This window comes from Panthera onca, chromosome F1 (assembly GCF_046562875.1).
Source record: "Panthera onca isolate mPanOnc1 chromosome F1, mPanOnc1 haplotype 2, whole genome shotgun sequence".
NCBI lineage: Eukaryota > Metazoa > Chordata > Mammalia > Carnivora > Felidae > Panthera > Panthera onca.
In genome coordinates this window covers 42,487,507-42,497,930 of record NC_138355.1, presented here as the reverse complement: position 1 = coordinate 42,497,930, position 10,424 = coordinate 42,487,507, and the positions used below count along the sequence as shown (strand labels likewise).

The 10,424-nt window shown below is 55.9% G+C and overlaps 1 protein-coding gene and 1 long non-coding RNA gene across 5 annotated transcripts in view; one reads left to right on the top strand and one right to left on the bottom strand.

Annotated features, from left to right (window-relative positions):
* Positions 1 to 511: 511 nt before the first annotated feature.
* LOC132686343 (uncharacterized) lies at positions 512 to 4,501 on the bottom strand. The gene is made up of 3 exons (XR_009613621.3): positions 3,804 to 4,501; positions 2,980 to 3,103; positions 512 to 1,162 (listed from the first exon to the last, which is right to left on the bottom strand). It is a non-coding gene; the product is annotated as an uncharacterized LOC132686343 (long non-coding RNA).
* A 94-nt stretch (positions 4,502 to 4,595) lies between these two features.
* Positions 4,596 to 10,424, top strand: part of KIF21B (kinesin family member 21B) — a 50,556-nt gene continuing 44,727 nt past the window's right edge. For 3 of the 4 annotated variants that reach the window (XR_009613620.3, XR_009613619.3, XM_060644058.3), the window contains exon 1: positions 4,596 to 4,973. Coding sequence is in view for 2 of the 4 variants with exons in the window: in XM_060644058.3 (XP_060500041.1) it covers positions 4,933 to 4,973 (41 nt within the window). In the remaining 2 variants the exon portion in view is untranslated. The remainder of the gene's footprint in view (positions 4,974 to 10,424) is intronic. The other variant, XM_060644059.3, reaches the window with a different exon arrangement.

Below are 10,424 nucleotides of genomic sequence, written 5' to 3'. Positions count from 1 at the left end.
GCTAACATCAGAGGACACGCAGTCCTGCCTTGTGACGGACAGCAGAGAGCCGGAAATATTTGGTGCACAGCACTAATGACTGCTACACTAGCCGAGTGACCTCTGAGCCCATTTCCTCTTCTGCAAAATGGGGACAATAACCGTGTTTACCTCAGCGATTGTCGTGAGGATGAAATGAGAAATCCTATGTGGCGTCCTTGGCACAGTGTGGCACATGGGGTGAGTGAAATAAAGTTGAGATGCCCTCCAGATAACCCCCAGTGAGGCTGAGATCAGGAGTGTTTGTGCACAGAAGGGATCCAGCATACCCCAGGCCCCTTCCTGCCTCTGTGAACACTCACCCTGCCCACCCCACCCCCACCCTGGTCCCCACCACTGAGTGGCCAGCAGAGGCCTCCAAATAACTGCGAATTGGCTTCCTCCCACCTCCCGCATCAACAAGGAGCACTTGGGCCCCGCAAACCTCCTCACCCTTGTCCACACCTCATTCACACTCACCACAGACACTCCCTATCCTGCAGATTTCTTTAGGACAGATGTGCCCTTCCGTCCAGTTAGAGGGCAGAGGCCCATCGCAGAAGGGACAGAGAATCCATGGGAAATGTGAAGGAAATTACTGTCTATTTTGTGCTGAGCATTATACTGGGTGCTTGGCCCAGGTTACTGCCTTTAACCTCATCCTGGTCCTGCGATGAGGGGAGTGTGATTATCCTCTTTTGGAGGTGAGGGAATGGACTCCTGAGGTAGTTACATAACTTGCCCAGGGTTACGTAGCTAGCGCGTGGCAGGGTGGGAATCTCAACCCAGATCTCTGACTTGGAACACCACACTTCAGCTTCCACCTGTCTCTTGTTATCTGGTACAGTCTTCACTTTCATCCAAGCCAGAAACTCACACAGGGCCCAGTCTTGGATGCTTAGCTTCTGGGTCCTTCCATGCTGCTGTGGAAACCGCCCTGCTCTGGACCCATGAGGACCACACTGTTGGTCCCTGCTCACTAGTTTATTGTTCAACTGTTGACGAGTCTCTTTACCCGTCTGGGCTTCCGTGTCTTCACCTGAAAATGAAACTGTAAAACTCGATGATCTGAGCGTTCTTTTCAACTCCACAAAGGTTCTGTGACATTGAGAATTTCCCACACCTGCTCTTCCTGCTTTTGGCCCTGATAGGAAATATGGCAGAGCAGAAAGTGGATGAAGAGCCATGTCTGAGGTTATATGGAGTATTCATTAAATTGTCATTAACATTTGAAACCAAAAATAGTTGGGTTTTTTTTTTTTTTTTTAGGACTGATGGGGTGTTTATAATCCACAGCAGTTCTCTCTCCCTTCTATTTATAACAAATTCTGGTTTCCTCTAAGGCTAAGTCTGTCTCCTTCTGTAACACAGGAAGTCAGGCTGAGCCCGCGCCTGATCTAAGACCTCTGAATCTGCACCCAAGTAGATCCTTTCAGGGGTTCTGAGCTCCTGTTGGCAGGCAGAGCTGGGCTCCATATCCAGGTGGACACGGGAGGGCATGGCTGGCAGGACGGGCTAATGCCCATTGTCCCATGGAACCAAGCCCAGCTGCTGGGGTGGGGCTGACAGTTAGGCCTGGAGGTCCAGAACTCTATACTTTCCACCCCCGGAACTTTTAGGACAATGCTCAGATCATTTCTTCAAATGCCAATGTCTAGTGCTAACCCTAAAGAAGATAAGAGGGAACAGGTCTCAGGTTCAGACCACCTCTAGAGACATTTCTGGAGCTGAAGGGTATCTCTTAGGTATATTGATTTGTTACCGTAGGGTTGCTATTGAAAGCTAGGCCGTGCCTGAGAGATCTGGGCCAGATGGCTTCCTCAAGTTGCTGCTGGAGTATTTTAACTACAGGAGTGGGAGCTTCCTGCCTCAGAGAGGGTCCTCCACAGCTCCCCCACGTTCCCATCTGCCCAGACGCCCACGGCTCCTGTCAAGAGAAATGATGGAGGCCCCTAGACGCCTGACGGGGAAAGGCCTCAGCTTAGGACAAGAGCTGGGGCTCAAACTCCAGTCCAAGTAGTGGAATTAAGGACCAAACAGGAGGTAGTGTATATGTGTTTGCCCATTTCTGTCAGGCTGAGAGGAAAGGGGTGGGGGTTGGGAGGGCTAGGCATATAGGCAGCTCCTTGAGAAACTTCAGGGTTAGGGAAGGAAAGAGCAGCTGGGAGGAGGGAGAAGGGGTGGGAAAGGGTGGGGGTGGGAACAAGCCGGAGAGAGGAAGCAGAGTCTGTGCTGAAGGCACACAGAGACTGAAGAGGGCAGGGATTGTCCTCGGCCTCCTCTGACCCATCTAACCTAAATCTCCCCACGTCTCTTCCTGCCCCTTGGATCTCCCTCTGACCTCTGTGCCCGGTTTCCCTGCTCACCTCTGGGCAGCAGTGCCCAGGAGTCAAGAGTCTGGACATCTAATGGCCCTGGTGGTCCGGGAGGGAGCTGCTGAGGTGGCTGGCACAGCTGATGTGGGGCCCTGACCTCTAGGAAGCCAGAGTTTCCAGCACATGTGCCTCCCTGCTCCTCCTGGCTTGACATCCTTTGGCCTGGAGGGAAGGGGAGGGTGCTTGCAGCGGCTCTGGCGCCATTTCCCAGCAGTAAAGCTGTGAGTCAGAAGGGTCACCTAATCTCGGAAGTCAGAGGGGACCTCCTGGAGGCAGGAAACCAGAGATGAGCCCCAGAGAAGTCCAGGGTCTAGTGGGCGGGAGAGCAGCTTTGCAAAATGCAGCATTATCATCCAGGAGGGCTAAATCTCCAGCAAAAGCCTGGGTCAGGCCGGCTCCCTTCCCTCTGGGCACTTGCTTGGAGGTGATCTGGGGAGTTTGGAACAAGATGCATAAATTCAAATCCTGGCTCCATTGCTTATATGCTGGGTGAGACTCATTCTCCCCCAACTGCAAAACTGAAAGAGAATAATAAAGCCCAGCTCACAAGGTTATGAGATTCAAATGAGAATATGCATAAAAATACCTGGTTCTCATGGATGGTCCATAATTGTTAGCCACCTCCCCATCTCTTATTTTGGTTGGAAGATGGGGAGAGAATGTCCAGGATCTGACTCAACACTCTGCAGGCCTACCGCTGGAAGGGTGACCTACTGGCCCAGAGAGAGCTTCCTCTAGGTTCAAATACTAATAAAAGGTGCAGGATCCCACCAGCATCCCCTCCCTCTCCTCCTCCACCGTTGGGCCACTGCCGGTGGTGCCCTGTTTTGAATCAGGTTGGGGGGAGGGGTGTTGATTTGCCCTTGAAATTATCATTGTTTGGGTTTGACTCATTAAAACCAGAGTGATCTGGACTACTGGAGGGAGCAGTTATCTGTGGGGGTGAGTGGGGGAGGGAAGGGAGAGAGGATGGTACCAACAGATACATCCTCAGACCCTAACCCACACCCTTGCCAAAATCTCTGGCATAGTTTCATCATCATTGGAGAGTGATGCAAGAGGCTTGGCGTCTGACTCCCCTTCCCCCCTTCCCCCAGAGAGTATCATCCACATCTGGAGCTGCAGCTGGGTCCTCCTCTTGGGCTCTTTCCAGGGGAGGGAGCTGATTGAAGTGTGGGAAGGGAGGGCAGCTGGGGAGGGCCCTGGGAATGGCCCCCATGTTGGGAGTTGGGGGACAGGGAGAGGGAGTCTGGGCTCAATGGGAGGGTAGGTAGAGTGGAAAGAGAATTGTGACTTCTCAGGGCATTGCTCTTCTCCATCTCTGCCCTATGTTTAAAGGCTCCGGGGCTCCCCTTGTCCTTTATATCCATGTAAAGGCAGCGGCACTGCTCTGTCTCCTTCCGCACCCACCTCTCCCCTCCAGCCTCTACCCAGGTGCCTGGAGTTGAGTGCGCCCTTTGTTGCCTTCTCTCCCAGTGCAGCCCAGGCCTCCCACGCCGACCCTCTGCCCCCACGGCCACAAAAGAGTGTGAGGCAAGCTCAGCGGGTCATCTGTGGGTCATAAAGGTCAGTGGAACCACTTCGGTCTAGCAGAGGGAGGGGCCCATCTGGGCGAGGAGCCTAGCCAGGAATCAACCAAAAGATGAACTTTAAAATGCTGCAGGATGGAGGTGAAGGGAATTTTGTTAGTCACCAGCAAGAATCTCGTTCAGTAAAGGTTGACACATTCACTGTCATAAATCAGAAGGGAAGCTTTCCTGGTGCTTTCAAAATATAAACCGCTAATCGCTGTGGGATGCTTTGAAGTGAAGCACTCTGCTCCGGAGACCTGGGTTCTTACCCCTTGCTTAGCCACCAAATCTGAGTGACCTTGGGTAGTTCCCCTCTTTGCGTTCCGGTTTCCTCATTTATGAAACCGGGGTCCCATCTAGGTTGAGATTCTGCCACTCGGGCGGCTGGGGGGGCAGAGGCTCCGGCGTGGTCAGCTTCTGGGCCCTCCTCCTCCCCAGCCCTCCAATCCCGCCCGCCCCCCAGCGAGAGGGTGGACGCGAGCCAAAAGGTCCCTTTAAAGGCTCAAGTCCCGCCCCTGCCGTTGCCCGGGCCTTGGATTGGTGAATGGGGGGCGGGGCGGGGCCCAGTGCGGGCTCGGCGGGGCTCGGGGGCGGGTCCTGGGCCGGGCCGGCCCCCGCCCCCTTTGTTCGCGCTGCGGCGGGAGGTGGCTGCGAGGGTGGGAGGTGTGTGCGCGCGTGTGCCGCGCCGTGGGGAGCGGCGGGTCGCGCCGCGGGCTGTCAGCTAGCTGCGCGCCGTCGCCCGATGGCGCGAGGAGGCGCGCGGGCCCAGCCCCGTGGGGCCACCCCTGGCCGCGGGTGAGCCCCTCTGCTTGCCGCCCGCGAGCATGTCACCTCCAGCAGCCGCGGCAGATTCCGCCAGCAGTGCCCGCGCCCCCGCCTCCCGCAGCCGCAGCCGCAGCCGCTGCCTGGGGCATTGGCCCCCAGACCCCCGCCCCTGATCCACGCCCAGACCCTAGAGCCAGAGGACCATGGCCGGCCAGGGGGACTGCTGCGTCAAGGTGGCCGTCAGGTAGGGACCGGCGGCGGGGTGTGGGGGTGGGGGGGAGGGGGCGTGCGCGGATGGGCTCGGGCTTTGTCTCGCGTGGGCGCCGCTGGATTCGGAGCCCGCACTGCCGGAGGAGGGGTCGGCCTGAGCCGGGCTGGAGGGCGCGGTGAGCTGGACAGGCTGCCGCAGGGGATCGGCGGCCCGCGGGAGGCTGGAAGGTGGCTTTGTTTGGGTGGTAATTTCGGGCCCCTCTTGGGAGCCCTTAATGATCAGAAAATCGAATAAACAAGGAAATCCGGTATTTCACACCCAGCCCTGGCCCAGGCCTGAGCGTCTGTGTGTTTCCTCTTCGCCTCCCCTTGGGGCTGCTGTCTCATACTGGGATACTGGAGGGGGGAAATTTCCCTTCATCCACCCTAGTAGGCTACTTCTGTGCCCTTGGTCCAGCTGAGAAGGCAGCACACCCGGCCCGGGAACCGGCTTGCAGACAAAGATCGATTGAGTGCAGGAACGAAGGGAAGGGCTGGGATGGTGCCTTGGCCTTCCGTGGGGGGTCAAGGGCTTTTGGACAAAACGTGCTGGCCCTGTCCCCAACAGCTGATGGGGCTAGGAGAAGGAAGAGGTGTATCTGAGGTTCTACCTCTGAGAGGGCAGGAGGGTGAGACAATGATACCCCATCTTCAGGCACTCAGATAAAATGGAGGTAGGGTGGTGCATGGACTTAATCTGGGACTTGACGAGACATCCTGACAGAACTGAGGTGTGGAGAAGACATGGCTGGGGGGGGGGGGGGGAGAGCTTCTGTTGGGAGGGGTACACAGAGGTGCAAGGCAGGGAATACTGCAAAGTTGAGCCATCTGTGTCCTTTGTGTTGGGTGGAGATGCTTTACATGAACACCACCTCTCCCTGTTTTTGTTTTACGTCTTTCTCTTTGAGACGGGGTCTGTTGGTGGGAGAGTGCCAATCTGGGACTGGTCACCAAGGCAGAGATGATGGAGAAATAAACCCATCTCTGCCTCAGCTCTGTGTGATGGGGGTGGGGGTATGGAGGCTAAGTCTCCAGGGTGGGTCTCTGAGACCGATCTCTAGATTCCCTAGGTTGTAGGTGACCCAGATTCCAAGAGCCCATGGAAGTCACTCTAGACAGGGCCAGAGAGGACTGTGGAAAAGCTTCTCCCTCCTTCCCCCCCGGGAAGATGCCCCCCAGGCAATCCGGCCAGTCCTCTGCAGCCCAGAGAGGAGGAGTGGACTGCTGATATCGGCTCTGGGCTCAAGGAAGGGAGATTGAGGTGCTTCCCACCCGTGCATCAGGCAGCCTCAGCATCACTTGAACACAGCCTTGCTGGCCCTGAGCAGCCTGAGAGACAAAGAGGAGCCCTGCAGGTGCCTGGTGGGCTGGCCGGGGCGGGGCCTGGCTGCTGCTGGGGCTGACATTGCAGCAGGATCCTGTGGAGGTCGAGGGAGGGAGGGAGGAAGGTGGGGGGGGGGGGAGTGAGAAATGTAAATATGACATCTGCAGCAGACCGGGAGAGTCCGAGTACATCATAAAAGGGAAATGAAGCCCTGACCCCACTCAGTGTGAACCAGGGCTGAGAAGGAAGGGACATAGGGTGCTCGCTCCTCCCATGGGGGCTTTCCTTTAGACTTCGTCTTATAGGAGAGGGCCAAACAAAGCCCCCTGCACCACCACCACTGTCAGCCTCCCCGGGCCAGACTGAGGAATGGTGAAGTGTGTGATTGGCACTTTGTGCAGTGGAGAGAAGAAGAGCTGGGGTTGCCTTCTTAGCACAGCCAACGGAAGGTTTCTGAGACCCTTTCCAGAGAAGGGAGTGTGCCTGCCCACTGCGCCCAGTTCTTTATTTAGGGTGATGGACATCATCTCTGCTTCCCACTCAGATTGCTCTAGTAGTGTCCAGAGGCCCCCACTCCTTGCCTCGAGTTGCTGATCTCAGATGGAGGGGTGGGGAGATTTGAACATCAGAAGAGCCAGGCTAATTTAGGGGGCTCAGTCCACTTCTCCCCTCCCACTCCAGTGTGAGCGCCCAGCCTGGCACACGCCAGACCTCAATGGGCAGCCGGCCGTGGAAAGCAGACAATGCCTGGACAGAACCCAGTTTCTAATCAGAGAGCTGAGGGGAGGACCAGACTAGGGCTCCCTCTGGCCGGGACAGGGAGCAGATGGTAACCACTGAGGAGCTGTAGGGGAGAGTCCCCCATACTTTTGGATCCCCGTCAAGCTCCCATCCCCACCTCTAGAAGCCACTTGTCCCACCTAAAGGACTGGGTGGTGGGCTGGAGTAGAGTATTGGAGGAGGGCATTGCTGCGAAAGGCCAAGGCTTTGGAACTGCCGAGGGCCCAGCCTGGTGCTGTGTTCTGCTGTCTTTCTGACTTCCTGGAAGTCCTTTCTTGTATCTAACCAAAGTGCTTTCTGAGTCCCCATGAGAATATTATGGTGAGCCCTGGGTCCAACTCTTGGGACAGGGATGCCAAGAATGAGACAGACTTGGTTTGGGGTGTGTGTGTGGGCAAGGGGGGAGGTTCTGGCGGGGCCTTTTAGACTAGGTGAGAAGTGCCAGGCCCAGGGCTCTTGGCCCTATAATCTCCTTGGCAAGAGGATCAAAGCTGGCTGTCTGCAGATCTCTGCAGGGCAGGCCAGGGCTGGGGAAGGGCTATAGGTGGAAACTTTCAGGACCTGGGGCTGTGAGATAAGGGCAGAAGATCTAGGTGTGAGCAGACCCTATAAGCCCTACCCCAGGCCCCCCAGAGTCTGGCCCATCTGTGTGCCCCTGAACCCAGGCTAGTTTTCTTTGCACCAAGGGATTCCCAGGCCAGCCCCTCCAGCCTGCCCTGTGATCCTTTTATCCATTAATCCCCTGCAGACAAGGACTCAGCTTCCTGGGCCTCTCTCTACCTGGGGATGGGTGGGGGTTGGGAGGATGGATGTTTGGGAGAGGTGAGGCTGAGCTGTGCCCTGCCCCAGGCTGCAACCCAGACCTGACTAATGTGGGGAGAAGGGGAAGGGGTGGCTGTTAAGAAATCCAAGTTGACAAAGTTGAAATTGGGGAAGGAAGCCAAGTCACATGGTACGTTTGTTTAAGACCCTTTCAAGCCCCACCATGAGGGGAGCCCTCAGTGCCCCTGTTATCTTTTCCTGGTTTCCTTTAGTTTCCTTCCTTTAGTGACTGAGGAGAGGAGGTGCCTCTGTGGGTCCCGCATCCATCCATGGAAACTACAGGGTTGAGCAGGGGCTGGAGGCAGATGGGGGAGGGGGGCACGAGCCAGGGACCCAGGGAATAGTGTTAGATTGCACCCCTGCCCTCTCTCATTTGGGTTCTCTACCTGTCGTTATTCCTGTAGCTTCAGGCTACCCTGAAATCTTGGTCGATGTCTGTATAAATGTTGAATCACAAGAATTGATGGCTTGGGACAAAGAGACCGGAGAAGATGGAAAAGACTATGTGAGGGTGCCTTCAGAGTCCCCCTTCTCCACTCTGACAGCCCAAGGCCGTTCAGTGCCAATCAATGCCAGCTGTGTCCCATGCTGCCCAGGTTATAGATCTGGGGAACCCAGGCTCAGACAGGACCTCCTCTGCATGGAGACCTGAGAATCTTAGTGGTGGCCTCCTGCTGCAGAAATAGGGCTTATGTCATCACAAGGAAGTAGAGTGTAGTAACCACAGGCCCCGGAAACCGACCCCCTCCACCACCCAGCCAGCCTGCCTGACTACCTTGAAGCTGATTGGATCTCAGCTTTTGAAAACCTCAGAGCAAAGATGGGGTGGGGCAGGGGCTAAGGAAGTGGCAGAGGTGACATGAGCCTGGCACCCTTACCCTTCCAGTTCTGGGGGCAAAAGGCAGGACTGGGGCCAGTGCAGTTCACCCATTGGCTGGGTCATGGGGCTTTTTTTCTGTTTGTCCTTCTGGGCTTCGGTTTCACCCACTGTAGAACAGGAACAATTTGTTCATTTGTGAAGAGCAGTGGTTTGGATGAAGCAGAAGGCATATATATAGCCCATAAAGGGTGGACTCCTGAGGAATTTTTTATGTGAATAAAATGTTTTGAAAATAAGTTTTAACTTAAAGCATACTTACGAGGTGTCTGTCTGGTTTGAGCTACAGAAAGTGTTAGGTACAATGAAGAGTTTGCCTCCAACCTCCTCCCCCTCCCTCTCTCTCCCTCCCTCCCCTTCCTTCCTTCCTTCCTTCCTTCCCCCATCCCTCCCTCCCTCCCCTTCCTTCCTTCCTTCCTTCCCCCATCCCTCCCTCCCTCCCTCCCTCTCCTTCCTCCCTCCCTCCCCTTCCTTCCTTCCTTCCTTCCTTCCTTCCTTCCTTCCTCCCTCCCTCCCTCCCTCCCTCCCTCCCTCCCTCTCCTTCCTCCTTCCTTCCACTTATTTATAGCAGAAAGCACGCCAAGGTGGAAAGGAGACTGAACTGGAAGGTGGCTAAGCATTACCTCTTGAACACATGCCCTGTGCCAGGCAGTGTGCCTACATTGTCCCACTCTCCCCTCCTGGAGCCCCACCAGCTGACTGATGTTTTTCTCAACTTATAGATGAGCGAACGATCATAGCCAGTGAATGGATGAGTCTGGATCTGAACCCAGGGCACCCTCACTTCCAAGCACATGCTCCTTAGACTGCTCTGAGCTGCCTCCCAACACAGCTCTAATTAGCTCTTTGCCTCAGTTTCTTCATACGCCATACCGCGCCGATTGCCATAACCATAATGTGAGAAAAGTACCTAGGAAGGCATTTGGTACTATGCAGATGTGCACCAAGGGGACATGGTCTGGATTTCCCTTCCTGGGGTTGCTTAGCCTGGGGCTGCCTGTCCCCTCCATGTCCTAGCTGTTTACTCCCTCCATGTCCATGCTGTTCGTGTGTTTGGGGAGCTTCTCCCTTCCTGCTGGGTATGCGTCCATCCGTTCTCTCTTTCCTTAGATCCCTGCAGCGGTCCCTAGAATTTGTTCTCCTGCCTGAGTTCCATCTTGACACTCTCTAGGAAAGGAAGTTCTGGGGGCAGCCACATTGCCTCTTGCTACCCCTATACACCCCCACACCAGTCACAGGGCAGAACCTCAGGTGTCTTGGGTCTCTTCTCTCATTTTGCCTTCTAGACATAGCGGCCTGTTGAGGAAAGCCAGAGGGACACTGAGAGGCTGCTAGGCTGGGTAGGAGAGGATGCTTCCCTGCCCTGGGAGGGGAGCCAGGCTGGGACCGGTGGGCATTGGTCCCAGAGAATTACCGCTCCATCCCTATGGGCGTGGGGGCTGTGGAGCTCTGTGGGAGGGGCGTGGGGGCTGGTAGCTGTGTTCTGACCTCTGGAATACTTTCACCTCTGGCTGTTCTGGGCTGTGGAAGGGAGGCAGTGCCATGGTCCCCTGTCCCCAAATATCTGAGTCCCTATCCCTCTACCTTGCTGGGTAGAAGCCCACCATCAGAGCAGTGGTGGAGGCCACCTGTCCTTTCTCTAG